Consider the following 26561-nt stretch of genomic DNA (forward strand, 5'->3'; position numbering starts at 1 on the left):
ATGGTGAAGTAGCGGGATTAAAAATAAACAAGGAAAAAACTAAGATAATAGTTAAAAATGTTACGGATAAGCAAAAAAGTCGAATATCAGAAGTGACAGAGGTACAGATAGTGAAAAAGGTAAAATATTTGGGTATATATCTATCAGCTAAATGTTCAACATTAAAAGAAGATAACTATATAAGGTTATTGAAACAAATAGTTAGACCTAGAAAAATGGAAGAATTTAAAATTGTCTACTAGGAAGGATAGCTACAATTAAAATGAATATATTGCCTAAGATTTCATTTCTGTTTCAGACAATTCCGATAAAACTTGGGAGAATTTTTTTTTAAGAGTTGAATTCTTTAGTTTTGAAGTTTATATGACAAGGAAAAAAAGCTAGAATAAAGAGGAAAACTTTGCAAGATACTAAAGAAAATGGAGGTTTTGGTTTACCTGAGTGGGCTTTGTACTATCAAGCATCTGTATTGACATGGGTGAAAGAATGGATAATGCTTAGGAATAAAAGGTTGTTATGCTTGGAGGGACATGACTTACAGCTGGGGTGGCACGCGTTTTTGTGGTATGGGAAAAACAAAATTCATGGATATTTTTAAAACCATTGTATTAGAAATACTTTGATAACAGTATGGGAAAAAATTAAAATAAAAATATATGTAAAAATTCCAGGGTGGTTATCAACAATTGAAGCTTTTTCACAGGTAAACTTGTTAGATTTTGAAAAAACTTGGATGTATAGAGACATTTTAAATATTGATGGGACATTAAAATCGAAACAATAACTGGAACATCAGGATATCAACATGTCATGGTGGGTACACTTACAAATACAAAACAGATATGAAAATGTATGGATTTTATAAAGAACAAAATGTGTTTGATAAGATATTATTAACTTCTGATGAGAAATTAATTTAAAAAATTGTATATTTTTTGTTAATTTTAGAGATGGAAAGTGAACAAATTAAAGGGACAATGATAAGGTGGGCAGAAAACTTTGGTTATAACATAGAACTAGAAGAATGGCAAAAATTGTGGGAAAGAAATTATAAATCGACAATGTCAACTGCATACAAAGAAAATTTGTATAAAATGTTTTATAGATGGCATTTACCTCCAGCTAGATTAGCAAAAATGTTTAAAAATGTATCGGGCAAATGTTGGAAATGTAAACATAATTTAGGTACATATTATCATATTTGGTGGACGTGTGACAAAGTAAAGGCTTATTGGGAAAAAATACATGCTTGGCTAGAAAAAATATTAGGAGAATATGTAGCATTTAATCCTGATTTTTTTTTATTAGGTATAGTACCATAAAAGACTAACAAACAAAATTTATACTTGGTTTTACATATTGTAACTGCAGCAAGAATAAGTTATGCACAATGCTGGAAAAATGAACAAATACCGTCAGAAGAAGAGGTAATAAAGAAGATATTGGAATGGACAGATTAACTATGAGATTAAAAGACAAAGAAGAAACAGAATATTATAAAAGCTGGAATCTATTTTATAAATGGTTGGAAGAGAGAACCAAAGAGTAGAATTTGTATATGTATTAACGTGTTATAAACCCAGCTTGCATGCTGTTTGAAAAACTAACATATGCATGTAGATAATAAAAAATAACAATATACCAAAAAAAAGAATGTTTCAACCTTGACATTCTAAAATTACCTAATGCCTTTAAGATGGTAAATAGGTAATTTCTGAAAGTGATTAGAAAGTGATGCTTGAAAACCTAGTGTCCTTTAAAATGTCCACTGCAATTGCAAGTAAGACGGCTGGTCCCATTGGCTCCTGGGGCTCAAACCCATGGGAGACAGTCCTGCAGTCTCCTCGTGAGGAGCAGCTTTTCAGAGCAGATGTGAGTGATGTCCCATTTTATCTGGAGAGGTTCCAAGGAATCAATCTACTCATCGGTTCCTTGATTTCTGCCTAGTCCTCAGCTGGTTGTCAGCACCTCAATTAGGCATATCTCCTCCAGAAGTCTTAGTTTGTCATACATTTCTTAATGCTTTCGTATCGTTTTCTTTCTTCTCTTCCATGCTCCTAAAATCTTCTAATTACCTTTGCTTACATTTGTCCTCTATGTTATGCTGATTCTTACACTTGGGGCTCTTTTCTGTCTAATATATCAGTTACTTAGCTTTTTAAAAACATAGCATTTGCTTTTCTGTTTTTCATTCTAATTTTATTCTGTTTTTCCCAAAATAAACCCAAATTTACTTTTAAGCAAGCAGCAGGGTATTGTGTTGCAAAACAGAATGCCTTGCTGGAATCAGAAAGCTTTAATCTGTTAATGAAAGTGCTAGTCCATTAGGCGAATTAGGTACTGGAATTGAAGACAGTCATTTCTTATGTATATTTCGCTTTTGTTTTCTCAGTAAGACACTGCTTTTTAGGTATTTTTTAAGCCAGTCTTTTAGATTTTGAGATTTGTTGATCTTGTTTGTGTTCAATTTAAACCAAGATATTTGCCAATGTCTTCTTTTCCTTTTTAATTAGGTGTTGCTTGAAAACATTAATGAATTATAGAGGAAGAAAATACATCACTATGCTGATGTTATCTTATAGTTGGGCCAGGAATCTATTCCTAATCTCACTTCATGAATACATGAGTTTGGAATTATGTCTGGTTACTCTGTAAGGTGGTGTAAATCAGGCTGGATGTCAACACTGGCTCAAAGAGAACAAAAATACAGCTTATGTATCTTTATCTTACCCTCAGTTCTTTGTAACAGTTATTGTCTTATGTACATTTTTCTAATCCACAGCATGTTATTTCATCATCTCACCAAGTACCTTTTTCATAATGCCATTAACATAATTCTGTGAAATTCTGTGGCCCTCTTACATAATTATTTCATTACTTCTTCAAGCAGCTTCTACGTTCTTTTTGATGTCTGCTTTATATTACTTCTGTTGAAATACTCATCTTATCTTCTATTTTTTTCCCATACAGGATTTTGTTCTTTATCTTACTATAGTCATTCTTTTTCATTATTTGGTTTCACCTTGTTCCTTTCCTTCCATCTCAATTATTTATTTATTTATATTCCGCCTTTATTATTTTTATAAATAACAAACACACAAATTCTCCTTCCTCCGCCTTACTAGGTTCCAGCTTTTATATTACCAAAGCTCATTTCTTCGTTCATGTACATCTTTAATTGCCTCATTTTTAATCAGAAACAATCCAATTATATTTCTAGATTTATATTCATTATTTTGCCATATGTCCAAATTAGTGGAATGATGACAACATGAATTTTAGAAAGACTTGTTCTACTCAGACATTGTTCAGTCACCATTCTTATTCAAATTTGGATGTCTGAATGGTCCTATCGTTTTTTCTGTCCTGGTTTATCTTGTTCCAGCTGTGTTATATAGCAGAATAATGCTTTCATCTGGATTGTATTTATTCACATCTTCAACTTTTTCTCCCCAAACTCATCCACAGTTCTTCTGTTATCACCATTCTATGGAACATAACCTGCAATTCTCATTGATCCTTGGATTCTTACCTACTTACTTACTTACTTGTTCGTACGTACATACATACATACATACATACATACATACATACATACCACCTATCTTGCTATTTGGGACAACTCTAGGCAGTTACAACATAGATGACATCAATACATACTTTTTAAAAAATGTTTTAGCCTTTTCATTCATAGTAAACTTACACCTTTATTTTTCTACATGTATTTATCAGTTCTACTGCATAAAATCAAACCACCGATTAGATCTGTTACATTCTTTCTGTTTGACTTTGTTTTAAAAACACACAACTTATTTATTTTCCTTTTTTTAATTAATTCATGTTCTTTACTACTTACTCCTCTTACATTCCGAAACAGAATCTTCCATAGACCATACTTGTCACAAATGGGGACATACCGGTTGTTGCTATCCTTTGTGGTCTATCATGTCTTGTATAATTGGGGTTTTCACTTGACACATTTTAATAAGTTAAAAAAAGGTCTAGACTAGTCTACACGCTTTAGTCATACCTATGCTACATGCAACAATTTTGCTAAAGGAAAGTACATATTTTCTCCAAGGATATATTCTATTCTAGGCAAGATAGGATCTCAGATCTAGAGACTGTCTTGTAAGCCAATGTATTGTTGTCTGCTTCCCACCAACTGGGAGGTAACATGATATTCTGGGTACCGATACACACTAAGGAAAACAGAATTAAATTATTTACTACTGCACTATAATAATACAGCTTTTACTGTTAGAGAGAATATAATTGGAAAAGTGGACAAACATGTGTTCTGTTTAGTGTCCAGAATATATACAGCATTCCTTTAAATCAATTTTTTATTAACGGCTGTTCAGTCTTCACTAATCACTATTTTGGATTGTAAGACCAGGAAGTGTGATATAGGATATAGTTTTGAGGTGTGAAATAACTATTTTTGTAACAGATATGCTCTAAAAATAGAAGCGTAAGATTAGTTTTTATTTGCTGTCTTCCTGTTATTTCCAGAATTGCATATTGCATAAATTTAAAATTATTTAATATTATAGTGGAGGTAAATTAAACGTAAAGCTAAATGCACAATTAATAGCTACATACTTTTTTGGCAAAAATAAAATTACGTGGAGAGAAGTTAAAATATTTTTCTGATTGGTATGATAAAAAATGAAATTCTTGCCCCCTGCATTATATTAATCCTGGAAGAGAAGTTTACCCCATTTTTCAGAGGGGTGCTTCTAGAAACTTTATATAAGAGTATTCAAGTAAAAGGAATAATTTGTATACAGGGACTGGGATTACTCATCAGGCTTATATACCACCTTGAGTTCCTGAAGGAATGTCTAATATAAATCTAACAAATAATTATTTGTTGAATAAACCAGAAATGCTTCTGTTCACACCATGCTAAGCGATAAATCGTGGTTTATAAATTACAGTGGCTAGTATTAAATATTGCACCAACGTTATGAATTAATATGAAACCATGTTTTCCTCCTATCTTCACAGTTACTTTCAGATCGTTCAGCTCAATGTGCTTTTTTGTATTGAGTTATGCAAACCTACCTGGTTCTTTAAAATATGTTGCCTGACTCTTACTGGCATGTTAATAGAAAATATATTTTCCTTTTTAACCACTTGAGCATCTTAACCTGGACTCTCACTAGAGAAATATATTGTAATGAAGGAATTGTTTCAGATATTCAGCATGGCATATTTAGATGTTTTATATCTGCCCTAGAGCTCTTCAGATGGATAAGATAAGAAGAAATGTTTGTTGCAGGAAATCCCCTGGCTGGCACCCAAAGACATAGCTGGGTGTAGACAATGGCATTCTTATCAAACAATGTTAATAATCTAGGTATGAATGACTAATTAGGGCTTTCATCCTGGATACTTTTCTCAGCCTAAAATCTTATAATTTTTATGGTATATTTTTGTAACTATTCTTAATTCCATATGAATTAGTACACTGAAGGCAAAAACTGTACTTTCAAATAAAGAGGGACACAACTGTGAAAACAATGATTTGTCTGGTTGTGAGCTTTTTCCCATACGTAGACACCACAGTCTAATAGAATTGCTGAACATTTTTAAAAGGATAATCTATGTAAAGAGAGCCTAATGAATTTGTGTTTGAGTTGAAAATTGAATTAGAGTCTGAGATCATGTTCTTAACTGCAGCATGGTTCCACAAGAATTGCAAAAATACACTGTTTATCTTTTCATAGGATATTTCAAATGTGCATGGGATGTCCTAAAGCTACCCGAAATTCTATGGTTAGCTATGATTACCCATTTTTTTTCTAAAGCAGGAAACTTTTATTACTGGTTTCAATATAACTCAGATAAACCATTTCAAATTGTGCTTTAATATCTTTCTTTCTTTTAGATCTGGCAACCATCGCACTTCCTGGTTCTGATGAAAAAGAAAACAATGATTAGTAGAGGTTTCCCATTTTTAGTTATGCTGTGCTGAGGAGGGGACATAATTTTGGTACTCATTAATATCTCAGTTTATGGAACCAGTAGTAGTAGTTACACTGTGGTAATGGCTGCTCTTGATTAACAAAGCAGGACATATATTATAATATTTTTATTGAAAGGAACAGGAATATGCCATGAATCAGAGAAACTCCCTTGGGCCAGTGAAAAAAAGTTTGTGTAATATACAATTTTGGGGCCAGACTTTTAAAGCCCCCCCTTCCACCATCACCCCGATACTTGCACATGACAACAGCTCAATCTTGTTGCATAGCTGTTGCTCTTAACACAGATAAAAATGCCCCGATTTGAATAAAGATGGACATTATTAAGTATCCGTAGCTGGGCATAATCTTTACTAGGACAAATAAGGTCATACTGATTCAGCACCCAGCCTACAATCTGTAGCTTTGTGCTGACTTTGCCCAGCAAACTTTATGACTTAAACACAATTTTGGGACTTTTATATCTTGTTCTCAGTTATTTTTTCTAGCATCCTTCCTAACTGTAAAATAACAGAAAACTCAGCCTGTATATATTTTTCTGTTATTTTGGTTAGTTCTAATAAAGACATTTTAGAGACTTTGCTTGTTACTATTTGTTGATTGAAGTGAAGCTAAACAGAGTCTGAAAATAGGTGGGAAAAGCCTAATTTTGTTAATATCTGTATTTGAGGATGAGTTACGTAATTGTCTTAAAAAGTTTGTTTTTCCCCTCTACTTCATCCTAATATAAATTTTCTGCTATAAAGTACTATTCAAGATGCAAAACATATAAACTGTTAACTGATTTATTGGCGTGCATGTAATTAATGATTCAGTGGCTAGAAATTGGCAGCTGTAGGCTCTGATTCTGAGAATGTTCTGTCATTAATTCTATGAAATATACAGACCTAGCAACAAGATACCAGATCAGCTTTCCCCAACCCAATGCCCTCCAGATGTAGTGGGATTACTGGCAGATTTCAGCCTCAGAATTACTGGCAGATTTCAGCAAGAGAAAGAAGTAGAGTTGATGTAATTTGGAAAAACCTCTACTACAACATTTTGTTGCAAGGCTTCCAAGTTCTATTTATTTTGAAGATTTATAGTTGGTCTTTTGCAACAGACTGCTGTAAAACAAAACAAACTTTCCCACCTCCTAGCAGTTGATGAATGGAGACAGCATATCCTTCTCTTCAGTTCTGGCATCCTATGGCAACTGGCTCTTAGAGCCAAGTGTTCTTTTGAGGTTAGGGCAGCAAACTCCTTGCAGATGCTCTTTCTAAGTGTTTGGGACTAAGGATGATCAAGGAGCTTGTCTCCTTGCCATGACCTTCTTGTAAAAATAATCGGTGGCGTATAATTTTAAAATGCTACATCCAGCATGTAGAAATAGCTTCTTAATCTTAGTTTTTATTCTTTAATATAATTTTAATAGTCTTTTAATATTTTAATCTTTATTTTTATTTTTACTCCTTATTTAATACCAATAGAGCTAAGGGTTTGGAAGAGTTGTATTTTTGTGTGCGTACCTCCAAATCAACGTTGACTCCTGGTGACTGCTTGGACAAGTCCCTACAGATTTCTTTGCAAGATTTCAGAAATGGTTTGCTATTTCCTGCTTCCCAGGGCTAAGAGAAAGTGACTGGCTCAGTTGGCCTTATGCCAAGGGCAGGGCCAGGAGTCACGGTCTCTAATCTAGTGCCTTAATCACTACATCTAACTGTCTCTCCCTAGGGATAATGTTACAACTGTACTATGAGAAAACAGATCTTTGCTTGTATTTAATTTAATTTATTTAATGTTTTTAATACTTTTGGTATTTATGTTTTTCACTATATGTCACTCACAGTTGCTTTTCAGAGTGAGATGGATGCTGTGTAAATTTAATAAATATTTTTTTCAACTAAGCAGGACAAACAAGAACAGCAGTAGTAGTCCAGTTCCTAGCAAAAATCTTGGGATAGTTGTTTTCTTTTGACATTGTGTATTCTAATTCAGATGTAAGAGTTTTGAAACTGGTGTAGCAACATGATTTCAGTAGAAAACAAACTAATGTAATCTTTTTGTTCTAGTTCTTAGAACGTGAAGCAAAGTTTGTCCTGTTCATTGACTATTTCTGTTTCTAGTTCTCTCTGGTGACCAATGCCACTAAAATAAATTTTTGCTCTGTTGCCAGTGCATCAAAGAGATGTGTGTCTGATCAATTTTGTAGGACTTATGAGATTCATTTGCTAAGTAGCTTAATTTTTCACTGTCTGTTTTAGGTGATTCATGTTCAGAAAATGTACCGCAGATCATATCCACATCTGGCCACAGTGCAGATTTTCAAAGTGGCATCCAACCTGTATCTGAAGATGTCTACAGAATGAATTTGGCCAAAGGAGTTTCAGTCTCCTTGCCATCATCACCTTTGTTGCCTCGTCATGCTTATTTGATGCAGACAAGAGTAAGCAAAAAATCTCCAGGTAACTAGAAAGACTCACTTGCAGTTCCACACTATTTAATTAACAAAATAGTTTCCAAATGGCCATGGTTTAATTTGGGCTTAATTACTGCCATGTTGATTTTTACGGGGGTATCCTCCTTTTTGTGCCTCTGAATTAACACCTGAAATGAATTATCTCTACATTTTAACACATATATGTGGATGAACTGCTTGTCTGAAGTTTTTATCTTATATGCATACCATAGTTGAAGAAGACATAATGCACTTTATTTATTTTTGGCACAGCATGATGTGTGAACCCATTCAAAGAAAAGTTGTAGTTTACAAACCATAGTTCTTGGCTGTTACATTTAGCACCAATTCTTGAAGTCACCTATTGTTTGAATAGATACCTTACACGCTAGAGGTGTCTACTCGGGTTCAGTGCTGCACGTTGGATGCTGCACTATAAAAAGGTACATATAAAATTAAAATTGATTTAATTTTACAATTAAAAAGTAATTCCCTAAGCATAAAAATTGGTATTACCTTTCAGAATACCAAGATTATTCCCCACATGTTGTAGGCTCTAATTAGATGGCTGGTCCAATTGGAAATCTGAAGATAGAAGCAGATAAAGTGATAAAAAGGAAGAAACTGAGCTTTGCAATTGTTACTCCTCCTAAATTTTGACTGCCTAATGGGTGATCTTTATAAGACCTTTTGAGGACAGGTATAAAGCTCCTGATTGGTCAGTTATCAAAGATAATTCATTATCTCAAATCCATGCTTGCTTGCTCAGTTTCCTTGGTCTACTTGGGCAGCTTGGAATTTTCTAAGGCTGTTGCTAGTAAGATCTTGACTCCTTCTCCAAAAAGGTCCAGAAGCTATTCTTGGTCCTGATTGACCTTCCTTCCTTCCTTCCTTCCTTCCTTCCTTCCTTCCTTCCTTCCTTCCTTCCTTCCTTCCTTCCTTCCTTCCTTCCTTCCTTTTATTTAAATGTTTTTCATCACTTCTGAACCATCTGCTAAGTTTGCATATGCATCTTATTTTTCACTCTGTTCCCTTATTTGGTAACTAAAACTTTGTCACTAATTCCACAAATAAATAGAAAAACAGATGGCTTTGTTTCTCCATGCCATATTAATACCTGAAGCAGTATTTAAATTTTTCATCTTTAAAAAAATGATTAATAAATAAATTGGGTGAAAAACAATCTCCATGTTCTTTTCCTACGGCAAAGCAATGTTCAATATGTATGACTGAGTAGCACCCTCACGATGTGGTACAAATGTGTTAGTTCATCTGTTCTGCACACTTACGTGCTTAAAGATATGGGAGAAAGTTGAAAAGAATATTTAAGGTAATAGAATGAGGAATGGACAGGAAAAGATAGTTACAAGAGCCCAGTGACATGGAGAATACTGCATGAAAGGCTTTTTGTAGCTTGTTGATGTAATTAGAAATGTATTTGGTAAAAATAGCTATAAGTGTGGCATATTTTGTCTTTGTAAAATAAGTGTGAAATCATTAAAAAGTGCATCTTGCATATTTACCTTGATTTTTCGCGAAGGAGAATCTGGCTATATTACTTTCCTAAAGCTCTTATTTCATACAGATTTTAGAAAACATGAACAGTCAATTAATACAGCAAAATTGGGACTATATTGCTATGCTTAGATTTTGTCTGATTTATAAATTACTTGTCAAGTTAAATATGATTCAGAAAATGGAGAAGAACTGTTTGGTTTGGAAAGAACAACTCTTGAAAGATCTCTTTGTAACAATAAATAGAATGTTTGTGTACATATCTTACTCAGTAAGTTGTATTTACTAACTTCCTTTTTATCAATATATTGGACTCAGTCCAATATAGTAACATCATTTTGATGTTGCCAGGCTAGAGTTTTAGACATCTGCAGTAGTTTGCCAGGTGCTTTTTATCTTTAGTTTTTGGTTATTCTAAATGATCCTTCTTTGAGCACCTTATCTGTCAGTGTAAGGCAGACATGTCAAACTCGCAACGTCATGTGACGTCGTGCAACGTATCGGGACTGTTTTGCCATTGCCGGCAATGGGGTGGGCATGGCTTCCGTGTGACGCGTCTGGCCCATGGGCCGGCAGTTTGACACCCCTGGTGTAAGGAGTAGCCAATGCTTCATATATAACAACATAGAAAGTTGATATGTAATTTCTCCCATTTTTTCATTTTTATACATGAGTGTAAGTACTGCTCTTTCTCAGTACAAGCACCAAGGAAGCTTTAATTGATTTCCTATGTAAGCTATTAAAATTAAATATTATTGTCATCCAGGAACTTAATTTAAAAATAGTTTTGCCTTAAAAGTTTAATATATTTTAAAAATCCAGCTGGAGTTTATTTTGGTTGATGCACTGTTATGAAGCCAACTGTAGGTTTCTTTTTAAAATCTCTTTTTCCTAGTAACAATAGAAAATATTTCCATTACATTCCCAATACATCCAATTTTTTTCTGACTTTTACAGAAAGATATATCAACTTGATTATAGTTAACTCCTGAACACACCCAAAAGAATATTTAATAAATAAACAAAGCGTGACCCAATATTAGTGCTTAATGCTTTTGGGACTAAGAAGCTTAATTTTATTTTGAGATGAATACTGGCATAGTAATTACCAGAATGAAAAAATAGGTGGCATCCAGACAAATATTAAAAGTTCAAATTTGTAATAAATAATTAACAAAGAAAATGTCCAGTATAATTATTAACTATTTGAGTTACTTTAAAATTACAATCCAGAGACAATTTGGAAAACTATGGAGGCTTTACCGAGATTACGTTTGGAAGTTTTAATTTCATTTTGCTACATAGTGAAAGAAAATGATTTTTTAAAATTTATTTATCCAATTTCTATGGCTGCCCATCTCAGTCAATGACTCTGGGTAGATTACAATTCAAAAATATATTACAGTTAAAAATATTAGAAACATTTTAAAACAGTAAAAACAGTAAAACCAATTAAAACATCCAAATTAAATATATATAGGAGCAAGGTATTTAGCCAGTTAGCAATATGGCCAGGAAACAGGGCACTTGACACATTCAGTGCCTCAGGCTCAGGAATATAGACAGATTTTTGGGGTCTTATGTAAAGCTAAAAGAATTGGGGGCCATTCTCCGAAGGATGTTCCATAGAGCAGGGGCTGCTGCTTAAAAAGCTCATTTTCTGGTCCTGCCAGCTGACATTTTTTGCTTGACAGGATTTTCAGCATGTCCATTCTGCATGAACATGTTCACCTTAACTAGGTTCTGGTTAGTTTTGTTCACACCTTTTTTTTAAAGTGATCTTTATTACTTAATTCAAAAAATGTGAATTATGTGCATGTGCATCAGTGTATACCCATGCCAGACCAAATGCATTGTTTCCCCGAAAATATGACCCAACCAGAAAATAAGCCCTGGCATGATTTGTCAGGATGCTCGTAATATAAGCCCTATCCCAAAAATAAGCCCCAGCATTGTGGTTGCCATGGGGTGATGGTGGTCAGCTTGACATTGTTTGCATTGGGGGTGCCTGGGGGAGCCCGGGTGGGGCTGGGGGGATCCAGGAGTCTTCGGCAGAGAGGGGTGGGAGCAGGATGGGCTCCAGAGCCTGATCCACAGGAGGAACCTTGCCAACCTTCTCGGGCCATGTGGGGCAGCTCCGGGGCTGGGCTTGGGTGAGGCAGGGAGTCCAGGCTATCTCTTTGGGATGGGGGCTTTCTGCCCTTCCTGCTTGCCAGGGCCAGCGTGGGTCGGACAGCAGGCGGCAAGCAAGCTGGAGGACCAGGTTGGAAGCGTGCAGGGGCTGTGGCATGGCACCACTCCCACCCCGCCACCTGTCTCGCCTCACCCTGGTGGCACCAGCAGCAGGAAGAGACACGGAGGGGAGGCATAGGAACTATGGAGTTTTCCATAGTACAAACGAGGTAGAAGATACTGTTATTGCACCAAAGCCATTTAGTGCAAGGTAGCCAATGGATGTGGTTTCAGCTTTTACACTATCCCTTGACTAGAATATTAGCAGGTCTAATTCAGGGATCGCTCCCCTTTTCCTTCAGCATGTCTCAAGCTCCCCCTTGCTTCTTCTCCACTTCTGCCTCAAAGCCTCAGCGATTCAGTTCTCTCCCTGCCTTCCCAGCATGCAATCCTAACCCCATCCCCTTCCTTTGACTACCATCTCCACATTTACCTATTTCCACCCATGAGGGGGCAGGCTTTCTTTCTTGTCGGTTCTTCTCTGGGACTGTTTTCTTGCAGAGGGTCTACAAGCATGGCTTTGAGGCAGCAGCTGGGTGAGTTTCAATTGCCATGTGTGCCATCTTGATGCTGCGAGTTCATTGCACTGCAAAAGTTTTGCTCATTTACTTTTCTCAGCAGCAGAACACGCCCCACTCTGAAAGGAGATGTCAAGCTACCCACCCTACCGACTTTAGGACCTCAGCGTGATTCTAACTTGCTGACAGGGCGGTGGGGGGGGAGGAAAGGGAGAGAGCTTTCAACCTACAGATGTCCTTATCAACGTGAGACCCGAAGCTGCCGAGGAATTGTTTTGGCAAACTAAAGTTTGTTCTCCTAATAACTACTACAAGTTGTGTTGGACAATGTGACCTGTATTGTCAGAGAGGGGTGGAAGAAGTTTCATTCTTTTAATTAACTGCTTCCCTCCAATTCCTTAGAGCTAGCTTTTCTTTGACCCTCCCGGTTTGATTCTGCTCAATAAAAGTATACATTAGAAGTTTACAACGGCTCTGATGTTTTGCTTGGTTGGGCTTTCCAGCCGGAGGTTGACAAGAGAAGGAAGCACCGTCCGTTTGCTTTTGGCTTATTGAAGGACTCGGTTTGGTGATTGGCTTATAGGAGGGCTCCTCTTCAGCCTCAGGCAAGCTGTGTGCTGAAGTTCTGCCAATTTAGTAAAGTGAGGTTTAATCGGCTGAGCCATGCCATGGCCCCTGTGCTCTCAGCCTGCTATGTGCCCCCCCTCACGCCTCTACTCCACCTGCTGCTTGGAGGGCAATAAAATAAGACATTCCCCCCAAAACAAACCCTATTGGGTCTTTTGGACTAAAAATAAAAATAAGACCCGAGCTTATTTTCGGGAAAACACAGTACTATAGTGTGTTCACTTTAAATTACTTACATGTTGTTTTGAATGCTGAAAACTTCATTATCAGTGACTCATAATAGTGATATAACTTGAGTAACAAAGCTCCTTAAGCATTTGAGCAGGTATCAGGCACAAAGAATCAGGCTTATTCCTGTAAGTTGCAGCAGAAATGATTTATTGAAGCCTATACTCAAGAATCTGATCAACTAATGGTCAGTACTGAATTGGTGCTAGATAAGGGTCAATGGAGTTCAAGGGGGGCTGGACTTGGGTTTCATGTGGCAATGCAGTGTCTCTAAACTGATGACACATTTAACTCCATCCTCCAGTTCTGCCTGCTCTTCTCCTACAGCAGTGAATAAGTGTTTTCTGTGACATCTGTACTTAAGGTTGTTTAATTGTACTCCAACAAGCCATTCTTAAACAAGTGAACAAAGTCTGACTTAAACCTGACCTGCAATAGTTACCTCTATGTAAAAATTCATATTGTGGTTTAGTAAGTTAAGATACATATCACATATAGAAATAACCAGTAATTTGGGAGTTATCTTTCCATATTGGAAGTTATCTTTTCATATGCACAAAAACACATAAATATAGTGATAGATCACAATTTTGAATAATTAACTCAGGCATTTATTGTTACTCATTTTATTTATACTGTGTGGTCGACAATAAGTTAATTGATTTTCTACTTACACATTGCCTGTGGAGATACCAAGATGTATAAGTACATGTTCAAACATTTGATAGGATGCAGGTGAAGAAGGAAAAGACAAATATTAAACATAGTAATTGGTGACACCATGTGGACAACACTAGAATAATTTCTGGGTGGCTGAGGAAAAGGAATAATTGAAGAGAAGGACAAAGGAAATAATGGAACATAGAGTAAAGGATCAGCAACTCAAGGGACATTCAGGAGTAGCAACAGTGAGAATGTAGGAAATAGGTCAAGTGAGGGAGGGGCACAGCTTCCTCTTTACTCTTATCACCTTTCTCATTTGCAGTTTCCAAACTGTGAGATAATGTTTATAATGCCACTTTAAAGTGTTTCATTCAAACATGCATGAAGTCAAAAGAGATTGCTGTGTTTCATATGTTTAATGGCATGGGTCAGGATTATTTACGGGAGCACCTTCTGCCGGCGTCAACCTCCCATCGTCCTGTGCGCTCCCACAGAGAGGGCCTCCTCAGGGTGCCGTCGGTCAGGGAATGCCGACTGGCGGCCCACAGGGGGGAGAGCATTCTCTGTGGGCGCGCCTGCCCTATGGAACCAACTCCCTGTTGAGCTCCGGATGGCTCCCGACCTTCGCTCCTTTTGCCGTGACCTGAAAACTTGGTTATTTGAGCTTGCCGGCCTGGACTGAGGGATTGGGATTTTAAAATTTTTTAATTTTTAAACTTTTAGAATGTGTTTTACTTATTAGGGCTAATTTAATTTAATTTATTTTAACTTTGTATAGTGTATATTGTATATTGTGTTTTAATTGCCCTGTACAACGCCCCGAGTCCTTCGGGAGAAGGGCGGTATATAAATCCAATAAATAATAATAATAATAATAATAATAATAATAATAATAATAATAATAATAATAATAATAATAATAATACCTTCTCAACAAGAGTTCATAGCTGCAATGAAAATGGATACTGATAGATTCACATTTGCTTCAGTGTTTCCTGTAGTACTATTTCTATTGTCTGTGCTATTTTTTTTTGGCCAACCAAATTTTATGCCAATTCATTGGCCAGATGATCTAAATACTTACTTTTTTGTTTTGGGATGAACCTTGGTTCTACAGCTCTTTTTTATATATGGCATTTTTAGCAGATGGAAAGTAAATTAAGATTTTTGAAGGCAATGTTGACTGTTTTCGAAAGCTTTATATTTTCCCATTACAGCTGTATCATTCTGAATACTTCTAAAGTTTTCATTTGCCAGGGTTTGCCCTTAAATTTGTGGTTAGACGTTCATGACAATAGTCTGCAGCTTTTGTTTGTTTGTTTTAAACATTGCTGTGATGTCTGGTCTATAATGATTTCAGCAATACGTTTCCATTGTTCCTACGATAATGAAACTTTGGAAGGAAGCGTCGTCAGACAGAGGCTTAGGATCTTTTCAGGCTGTAATGTTAATTTTACCCTCTTTTGTTTATTACTCTAATCCAGATTCTAAATGGCCGTCCTCTCATGTTCTAGTTTACTGCATCTAATTATAGCATTACTTGGCACTAAAGAACAGAAAGGAATTGTCTTTTGAAAGGAAGTGGTATGAATGTTAAATTATGATTATTAGGGTTACTCCATTTTCATTTGGTCTTGCTGCTTTTATTTATGAACATAAACTTATCAAAGTAGCACCCTCTACTGGTATTTTTATATTTAAATATTTTAGATTTATATTAAAATCCTTGATTTTTAGATTTAAAAAAGACTTTTTCTGCTGCATATCCCTTGTATTGAATATAGAAAGCTTACTGAATCATTTTGCTAAACATGTTTGCCTCTTAAATATTGATACTCTTACTCCAGATTACTTCCCTGTTAAAACTTTTTAACTGTGCTGCCAGTCACAAATAATCTACTTTGGCTCACTTAAAAATTATTTAAGAGGGAAGTAATGTTTACTATTAATGGTCTTAGTTCATTTATTGATACTGAGTATACTGTATTGTAAAAGAAGTGTATTTGAAAGCCAGGGTGGAGTTGATTTATATAAAAATAGTTTAGATCCTGATTTAAGGTACCGGTCTACAGGATTTAGTTTAATGATTTAAACCAAGTTTCTCAAGCTGTGACCAATGGAACCCTAGGATTCCATAAGAACCTCAGGACAGCAACAACAAAAGCTCACTTAAACACAGACAATTTTCTGTCACTTGAGTGTTGCCTCTTGATCAGGTCCTAAAAAACTACAGGTAGTCTTTGTTTAGCACCTGTTTGAAGTTATAGTGGCACTGAAAAAAGTGACTTACGGTTTTCACACTTACAACCGTTACAGCATCCCCATGGTCATGGTCAAAAGTTGGGGGGCTTGGCAGTTGGCATGTATTTATGACAGTTGGAGTGTCCTGGGGTCATGTGAGCACCATTTGTAACCTGGCAAATTCTCCATGGTCAATTGGCCATGGTGAGTTGTCCCATGGCGAGTTGGCTGCAGCGAGTTCTCCCGTGGCGAGTTGCCCGTGGTGAGTTGTCCCATGGCGTGTTGGCTGTAGCAAGTTCTCCCATGACGAGTTGCCCATGGTGAGTTGGTCATGGCAAGTTGTCCTAAACCCTCTAGCTTCTTACACTGTTTCCTTTTATCAGAGGCTGAAGGAACTTTCTTATTTTCCCTTCCTTAGTATAGCTGAGTAACTAAGGAAATCCCTCAGTTGCTCTTCCTCTAGTTCAGGGTTCCCCAACCCCCAGTCCGTGGACCAGTACCAGGCCACAGCATGCCAACAACTGGGCTGGAAAAACTAGGAAAGCCCCATCCACAGGATGCAGGCAGCATGCAAAACCACACCCCCTCTGGTCCGTGGAAAAACCTCTCTCTACGTAACCGGTCCTTGATGCCCAAAAGGTTGGGGACCTCTGCTCTATTCAGAAGGGGGAAGGGTTGAGTAACTTCTCTGGATCCCAACAAACAGGTGTAGATGTTTTTTATGTTTCAGATCTTTGCAACTTAAGTTACTTCTGGTGGAGCTCATTTTCAAGTTACTATCATTGGCCTATATCTTTTTGCTACTTCTGTGTGTAAGAAAATAAATATTGCCATGTTTAGATTAGTTACTATTAGGTGGAAGAAAATAGTAGGCTGCAAGTTTTTAATATGAACTTGATTGACTGCCAAGATGAAATACAGCATAAAAACTATTTTTATTTTACACATGGGATTGGTATGAGCTCAAGCATGGTATATTACTGAAATTTAAAACTCTGTGCCATTTTTTAAAAAGAGCAGTTTATGACCCAGAGACAATACTGTAAAGAAAACAATCTTCTAGTAAATTCAGAATAAGGACAATTATGAATAATTTAATTTGAAAATCCACTTGAGTCCCTGCAAGCAAAGTCATGATTAATTAAAGTGTTGCAAAACATTTCAGACTGAACCATCTTAAACTTGAAACGTTGCATCTCAAATACACAATACCTCATATGCAAATTGGACATTTTGAATATTTTGGAGGTGTTGAGCTGAAGTGTTTCCCTACTTGAAACAATGTCGTTCAAGTGTTCAAGGTGGCATATTTTGCCTTTAAAATAGGCTTCTTCACAGCTGAACTAGGGTATTTTGAATTTGGAATGCTTGTATTCAGTGTTTTGCATACTCCCATTAGTAAAATTCTTTTTTCCCTATCTTGTATTTTTATGCTGTACAGGGTCTACTAAGGAGATGAAACTTTTGAATTAGGTAGCCTTTTGCACATAGCCAACCTTACTCTCTGATACATCCAAAATAAGCAATAATACTCCTTTTTTAAGTTCTCCCATCCCTCAGGAAAGGGTGTTATTAGTTGAGATATTGAAGCTGTAGGTGGTTTATTGTTGACTGTAGTGGAAATGTTACCCAGTGAAAATCTGGTTAGGTTTAAGAATAATTCTACTGTATTAGAATCTTGCCTCTTCCTAATAGTAAGCCCATTTGGCTTCAAAAATCCAGGATCACTATAAATTAACTATGAAACAGAAAATAATGCAATTAGGTTGAACTGCAAGGAATTGAAATTAAGTCAATAAACACTTTGCTGATTTTGTTTTTATAAAAATACCTCCTAAAAAACTTTTAAAGAAACAAAATAGATGATTAAAGGTAAGGTAAAGGTAAAGGTTCCCCCGCACATGCGTGCTAGTCGTTTCCGACTCTAGGGGCCGGTGCTCATCTCTGTTTCAAAGCCGAAGAGCCAGCGCTTGTCCGAGGACGTCTCCGTGGTCATGTGGCCGGCATGACTAGACGCCAAAGGCGCACGGAACAGCTGTTACCTTCCCACCGTAGTGGTCCCTATTTTTCTACTTGCATTTTTATGTGCTTTCGAACTGCTAGGTTGGCAGAAGCTGGGACGAGTAACAGGCGCTCACTCTGTTACGCAGCACTCGGGATTCGACCCGCCAAACTGCCGACCTTCTGATCGACAAGCTCAGCGTCCTAACCCACTGAGCCACCGCGTCCCTAGAATAGATGATTAAAGACATGTAAACTATACCTTTTTTGCTCAGAAAATATAGCTTTTAATCATGAAAGTAGTGAGATGCTAGAGCTGTTAGACTGCTTTCTGATCAGACTCCGGTACAACACAGAACTGTTCTAGGTAAGTGAATATGTATACAAAATCAATATATTTTTATCATACTTGTCTCTTATCTAGTTTTATGTATGTTAACTATACTTTCAATATATCTTCAATGTTGCTTCTTGTGGCCTTTTCTTTTAATTACTGGTCCTTCTAAGTCTAGGGTAAGGTTTTCTCACTCTAAATGGCTTGTACAAATAAACATTAACAGTTCATTCAGTGACTGTTCAAAGTTACAGCGGCACTGGAAAAAGTGACATATGACCGTTTTTCACACTTATAACCATCCCAGCATCCCTGTAGTCATGTGATCAAAATTCAAATGCTTGGCAACTGATTCATATTTATGACGGTTGCAGTGTCCTGGGATTATGTGATCCCCCTTTTATGACCTTCTGACAAGCGAAGTCAGTGGGGAAGTCAAATTCATTTAACAACCGTGTTGCTAACTTAACAACTGCAATGCTTCACTTAACAACTGTGGCAAGAAAAGACATATAATGGGGCAAAATTCACTTATCTTCTCACCTAGCAAAAGAAATTTTGAGCTCAATTGTGTCGTAACTCAAGGATTACCTGTATTTTGAAATACATGTCCTTTCACAGTAATTCTTAAGGCTTCAGCCTTGTTAAACACGTGAAAAAAGTATGATTACATAAAAAGGGTATAACCTGCATTATTTCATGTTAGAGTAGTAGAGTCTAAGCTGCAAGCGTGAATAGATTTATAAGGGGAAAGTTCCATTGAAAATAGTGGAATTTCATTCTTCACTTCAGTTGCGATAAAATTGTTTGTGACGGCGTTTTGATTAGTTGCTTGATATATATTTATTAATTGATCCCTTTTCATTTAAGCATGGAAGATGTAACAGTTAATAACTTGGGCAGCTATTGGAAATTAGATGCTCTTTTCATACAAGTTGGAATATTATTTTTACAGTGCATTTCTTACAAATATTGACAAGTAAGAAAATGTTTGATTGGCCTAATTTGAGAAAAAAATTCTTTGGCTTAATTTTCCTGGCATAACCAAGCTTGCTTGTTAGGACTATTGCAAAGTGGGATATAGCCAACCTTTAGAATAAAAATCACATTCTTTCTGAAGAAACAATAATTATAGCTAGGTGCTGCTGCTGAGATAGCTAGATAGCAGTATGAATGATTGCAAGCAGTGTCTGTTCTTGAAGAAGAGAATTGGACTTTAGCTCTTATTTCAAACATACGGGTGAAACTTGAAAAATTAGAATATCGTGCAAAAGTTTATTTATTTCAGTAATGCAACTTAAAAGGGGAAACTAATATATGAGATAGACTCATTACATGCAAAGCAAGATAGTTCAAGCCATGATTTGTCATAATTGTGATGATTATGGCGTACAGCTCATGAAAACCCCAAATCCACAATCTCAGAAAATTAGAATATTGTGAAAAGGTGCAATATTTTAGACTCTAAGTGTTCCACTCTAATCAGCTAATTAAGCCATAACACCTGCAAAGGGTTCCTGAGCCTTTAAATGGTCTCTCAGTCTGGTTCAGTAGGAATCAAAATCATGGGGAAGACTGCTGACCTGACAGTTGTGCAGAATACCATCATTGACACCCTCCATAAGGAGGGAAAGCCTCAAAAGGTAATTGCAAAAGAAGTTGGATGTTCCTAAAGTGCTGTATCAAACACATTAATAGAAAGTTATGTGGAAGGGAAAAGTGTGGAAGAAAAAGGTGCACAAGCAGCAGGGATGACCGCAGCCTGGAGAGGATTGTCAGGAAAAGGCCATTCAAAAGTGTTGGGGACTTTCACAAGGAGTGGACTGAGGCTGGAGTCAGTGCATCAAGAGCCAACACACACAGACGGATCCTGGACATGGGCTTCAAATGTCGTATTCCTCTTGTCAAGCTGCTCCTGAACAACAAACAACGTCAGAAACGTCTTACCTGGGCTAAAGAAAAACAGACCGGGTCTGTTGCTCAGTGGTCCAAAGTCCTCTTTTCTGATAAGAGCAACTTTTGCATCTCATTTGGAAACCAAGGACCCAGAGTCTGGAGAAAGAATGGAGAGGCACACACTGCAAGATGCTTGAAGTCCAGTGTGAAGTTTCCACAGTCTGTGTTGATTTGGGGAGCCATGTCATCTACTGGTGTTGGTCCACTGTGCTTCATTAAGTCCAGGGTCAACGCAGCCGTCTACCAGGAGATTTTGGAGCACTTCATGCTTCCTTCTGCAGACGAACTTTATGGGGATGCTGACTTCATTTTCCAGCAGGACTTGGCACCTGCCCACACTGCCAAAAGCACCAGAACCTGGTTCAATGACCGTGGGATTACTGTGCTTGATTGTCCAGCAAACTCTCCTGACCTGAACCCCATATAGAATCTATGGAGCATTGCCAAGAGAAAGATGAGAGACATGAGACCGAACAATGCAGAAGAGCTGAAGGCCGCTATTGAAGCATCCTGGTCTTCCATAACACCTCAGCAGTGCCACAGGCTGATGGCTTCCATGCCATGTCGCATTGAGGCAGTAATTGCTGCAAAAGGGCCCCCAGCCAAGTACTGAGTACATATGCATGCTTATACTTTTCAGAGGTCCGATATTGTTCTATGTACACTCCTTGTTTTATTGATTGCATGTAATATTCTAATTTTCTGAGATTGTGGATTTGGGGTTTTCATGAGTTGTACGCCATAATCATCACAATCACGACAAATCATGGCTTGAACTATCTTGCTTTGCATGTAATGAGTCTATCTCATATATTAGTTTCCCCTCTTAAGTTGCATTACTGAAATAAATGAACTTTTGCACGATATTCTAATTTTTCGAGTTTCACCTGTAAGTTACTTTGGTACACTTCACATGAAGATTGTAAAACAAAATTGAAAATTCATCCATTACACAGTGTGATAGTAATTGCTTTCTTTTGATGAGCTTCTGCTTATGGTGTCGTGTCCATTTTAATGCAAAAAATTCGGTACTTGTTCCCATTTAGCCAAACACCTGTACATCTGCAATACTAGAGTTGTTGCTTATTGGGTGATGGACTATAGCAGTGGTGGCGAACCTTTTAGAGACCAAGTGCCCAAACTGCAACCCAAACCCCACTTATTTATCGCTGGGTGCCAGGTGGGCATGGCCCACTGGGTGGGTGTGGCTGTGGTGGTCATGGAAGATTGGGTGGGTGTGGCCAAGGTGGGTGTGGTCACCTCAATGTTGCTCGTGGGGAGAGACACCTGTGGGGGGTGGGCAAGGTTGGGGGAGCTCCAGGAGGTCTCTGGTAGGTGTGGCGGTAGGCAGGAGACTCATCCTGTGGGGTGAGGAGAGGCAGGGCAGGGGTACCAAGGGCTGGGGCAGCTGCTGCTTGACACCATCGGCCCCCACACACAGAGGCCAGCGAGCTCATGGGGGCCAACGGTGTCCATCAGTAGCCACAGCCTGTCGGCCCAACAGCTGCACTTTGGGGCTCTGCAGCCCATCACCAGCAGTTCAAAGAAGCTGCCTCTGAGATGGATGGTTGGCCAACAGCTGAGGAGGTGATGCAGTGGGTCGTGCCTGGGAAAAGAAGAGCATGTGAGGCCAGGAGGGACGGGATGGTGGGGAGGGAAACCAGCTGTGCTGGGATGAATTCAGCCACGTGGGACCTTGGCGAATTAGCAGGCGGCTAGTTGAAGAGGGACAAGTGCCACCTCCAGGGCATGGTGCGGGTGCCCACCGAGAGGGCTCTGAGTAGCACCTCTGGCACCCGTGCCATAGGTTCGCCACCACTGGACTATAGAATTCTGTGTGGAAGGAGGATTCTGGTCCATATGTTTGCATTCTTGGACATTTCTACACAGTAGCGGGAGCTGCACCTGGAAGCTGTGATTAAATGATGAATATCGGTGGCTGCAGTATGTGGCGTTTCTTGATGAGTAGTGTTTCAGTCAATGGCAATGGTGCAAATCGTGATTGGTGGCAGCAATAAAAATGCAGTGGGATGGTGGGACAGATTGCAGTGAGAACGTAGGATAGCCCAGATTGAAGGTATTGCCTCAGCACTGAAAGCCTTTCTCTAAAGAAGCTTTAGATGGCAGTATTTTCATTGTGACTACAAGTTCTGTTGTTCCTTTAATGTTTCCAGCAATTGCTGCATTTGGTAAAGTACATTGTCATTAATAATTTAAATACCCTAATGAAAGTACTTTGGCCTTTTTTTCTTTTTTTTTTTTTACACTTGATGAAATCTGTTTGATGAACAGTTACCTCCGCATGGACCCAAGTGAAAAGACATGTTTGTGAAATACGGAATAGGCTTTGGCTTAACCTAGCTATCCATTGGCAAATTGCTGTAGGTCTCTTTTAAAATGAAAATATCGAGAGAGCTGCCAAATGGATATTTTTTTTCCTTTTATTTCCTCTCATCACTGACCTTTGTGCGTCATCGACTTGGCCAAAAATACCGTACTCGGTAATATAAAGCTATAGGCAGGGGTATTAAGAGGGCTAATGCTGCAAGCTGCCTTTGTAATCATTGCCTCCCAGTTTCAAAGATTATTCTTGTAAACAAGGGTTATCTTCCAATTGAGGTGAAAAATAGGGATTTCGCCTCCAGAGGCCAGTGCTGATGCTTACGGGGCTTTTGATCATGTCAGCGCCACTCTCTTTACATATGCTGGAGGCAGCTTCAGGGGCATCACAGCTAGGAATCTGCTTTTGTTCTACAGAAGAGTTTACATTCCAAAAAGTGAGCCTAAATACAGCTTGCTGTTGCTGCTTCCCCCCCCCCCCCACACACACACAACAGGCTGCACAAGTGGAAGTATGGGAGAGATTGCTGCAATTACTGTAGTAGATGTCGAGGACAGTAGTTGCGTGATGAACTTCTGCTTTTAGTGTATTCTGATTACGCCTTCTGAAATCTGTATCCCCTTTTGGAGAAAAATATTACAAAAGGTAATAGTAAGTATTTCGCATTTCAGGTCCGGTGAGGAAGCCCAAGTATGTGGAAAGCCCTCGCATACCTTCAGATACAGTGGTCGTTCCAATGAGAAAAGTATTGGAGCCAACAGAACCTAACCAGAACCATGGTAAGCATGTGTATTTTGGAATCGTTTCATTTTGACTAGATGGCTGGATGTTGCCTTGAAAGGGAAATGGTGATGAACATTTTACGGGCTTTGCATTGGTGAGTATATGCTGTGTTTGGTTGCTTGACATTCGGGAATGATGTGTACAGAATCTTCAAGCAAAATTTAGCCTGATGGTTGGGGAGGGGGTCACTTTTAATGTGAGAGGCCTGCTTGGAGTTAGTTTCTGAACTTGCTTTCAGGTTTTTTGTTTTTTTTTTCAAATAAGAGTGTTCCACTTATGCCATGTTAAAGTGATGTGCCTTGCCACAGCAATGAAAAGCTTGCTAAAATCGGACAGCAATAACAATAGATGACTGTGTCAGCAAGACTAGTAACAGCCTGACCCTGGAGTTAATTGGTATTCTTGAAAAGTTCCATGTTCATTAAATTTGACCACGGCATAACAGAGTGCAGTTTCAGCGAACGTTAGTGAGAAATTACAATCAAATGCTCTATAAGTATTTATAATATAGTAAGCATTTCATCTTCAGCATTGTATTTCAGATTCACAGCCTGGTTGACATCAGTAAAATCAGTATATGGCATCTTAGTTAAATAAGTCATCTCCTTGTTTTTCTTGAGCTTGAAGTCTCCAAATCTCTTTGCTATTTGAAGCATAGATTTTTCTAGCAGAATTAAAAGCTTTGCCTGCCTGTTTTCTCACTTCTCACACCTCCCCCCCTTCTTCAGTGAGAAATGTACTATGGCCCTGATTCTCCTGTGGTTATAGCAAAGCTAATTTCTACCACATAGTGTTTATGCCTCCAGTTTTTTCCCCATAGATTCAGGATATTAATGGAGAACTAAAACAATTTACTATTATAATTTCCAATTATGGTTTTATGCATATTAATGCTGTTATAGATGTGAAGCCAAAAATGTTTGACAGTTATATTGATTTTGAGGATCTTTCCTTCAAAATGCTATGCTCATTCCTTTATTCTATGAGATGTGCATGCAGTGGCTGGGAGGGATTGGCAGTTTTGTTGATCTAAAGGTGACATCTTAGTGCATAAGAATTATTCGATCATCTCCAATGCCCTATTTATTACTAGTTCTTATTTATTTAACAGAGAAGACCTAGGGCTTGTAATCCAGAAAAGTGACTAAAGAACATCATATAAACCTGAAGAAATGCATTAATTTTGCTAGTTTGTTGATTTAAACCTCCACCCTATCAGTCATTTATGACAGGATCTCTCTCTGCCACATGTATGTAACATGTTATTTATACTTAATATATTAAAATAACAAATTCAGACAAAAAATAAAATAATGTCTAATATTTGATAAAGTAGGTAGAAGAAACCACAGATGCATCTGTCAACCTTTTTGTCTACATTATTTGCATTGGTTTTGACTATTATTCTGCATTGTTTATAATCATGTAAAGATTGCTATAGTAATCACAATTTTTTGAGAAAGGATCTTCATGAAATAGCAAAGCCATTGCTAAGTAAGATTTTTGGCATAGCAGGCATTATATGCATGCCATGGCATATCTCACAGACATGGTAAGATTATATCTTTTAACTTTCGTTACATTATAAAAGCATTCGCAGATCAGATCCATACACGTCTTTATTAGGTGTTTTTTTTTTTGTAATGCCTACCTACTCAATTTGTTTATTTTAGCTAGGAAAAGCCAATTCTGATTTGGAGAAAGTTTGTCTGCTTGTCCCAGGAGCACTGTGCTTGTGCAATCTGCTGGGTAAAGGATTGTGGAGCTGGTTGGAGTGAAGGTGCTTTGGCTCATAATTGTGGGCAAATGATAATTAAATTGCAATATTTTGATTTAAGCATCTTGAATGTTTGGTAAATTTAATAGGTGGGATAAATGACAACATAGGATTGAATGGAATTCAGAGAAATTTGATTTGTCTCTGATGAGGAATTAAATTGGGTTTTCTGTTGTTAGGAAAGCTCTGGCAGCATCGTCAATTGTAAAAAGAAGGCTTTCTAAATGTATATATTTCATCTACCAAGTATTTTTAATTCTAGATTAGACCTTTTACTTCATCCTCTACTTTTCACAAAACATTCATCCATGAAAAGGCTACTTGAAATAAGGTATTAAAAAAGGTTGAAAGAAAAGTTAATACATTAGAGAAGAAGACAAAGCATTTGTTCATACAGTACATTAAGTTTGTCCTGTCTTGTTTTAATATGATATGAGAAAGTAGCTTCAGTAGTTATTGAAAAGTCCTGATTAAACAAACTGTGTTTTAGTGAGTTGAGTAAACTTAGTCAATGTGATGTTGACTTCCCAGAATATGGCTTTGGGCAAGTTATTTGAATCTCTGTCTCACAAATTTGCTTTTTTTGTAGTGTCAACCATATGACGACAGCAACATGTGGTCATAGGAATTGTGTGTTGTGTGGATTAAACATTGTCTTTTTCTTATAATCAGGTTGCTGCTGTAAGTTGGATTTTTTTTGTCTCGATCTCATATATCATGATTCCAACAGCAAACAGCTGCTAAATCTATGTACAAAGCTTGCAAGTGTTATATGATGACAAGAGCATTCCCCTTCTTGTCTTGAGCATCTGGTATTCAGAATTTGAATTGTTTGGACATGAAGATTTCCTTAGCTTCTATAGCTGATGAAAAGGTCTCGGGAGATGTGCCTGGCATGGAGCAGATTATAAGAAT

The 26561-nt window shown here is 37.5% G+C and overlaps 1 protein-coding gene across 2 annotated transcripts in view; it reads left to right on the plus strand.

Annotated features, from left to right (window-relative positions):
- Positions 1-26561, plus strand: part of TANC1 (tetratricopeptide repeat, ankyrin repeat and coiled-coil containing 1) — a 138365-nt gene that overhangs the window by 40511 nt on the left and 71293 nt on the right. Inside the window, exons 3-4 of one of the 2 annotated variants that reach the window (XM_081313979.1) lie at positions 8237-8437; positions 23758-23865. In XM_081313979.1, the coding sequence (XP_081170105.1) occupies positions 8237-8437; positions 23758-23865 (309 nt within the window). The remainder of the gene's footprint in view (positions 1-8236; positions 8438-23757; positions 23866-26561) is intronic. The other variant, XM_081313980.1, reaches the window with a different exon arrangement.

Source organism: Vipera berus, assembly GCF_964194415.1.
Source record: "Vipera berus genome assembly, chromosome: 1".
Taxonomy (NCBI): domain Eukaryota; kingdom Metazoa; phylum Chordata; class Lepidosauria; order Squamata; family Viperidae; genus Vipera; species Vipera berus.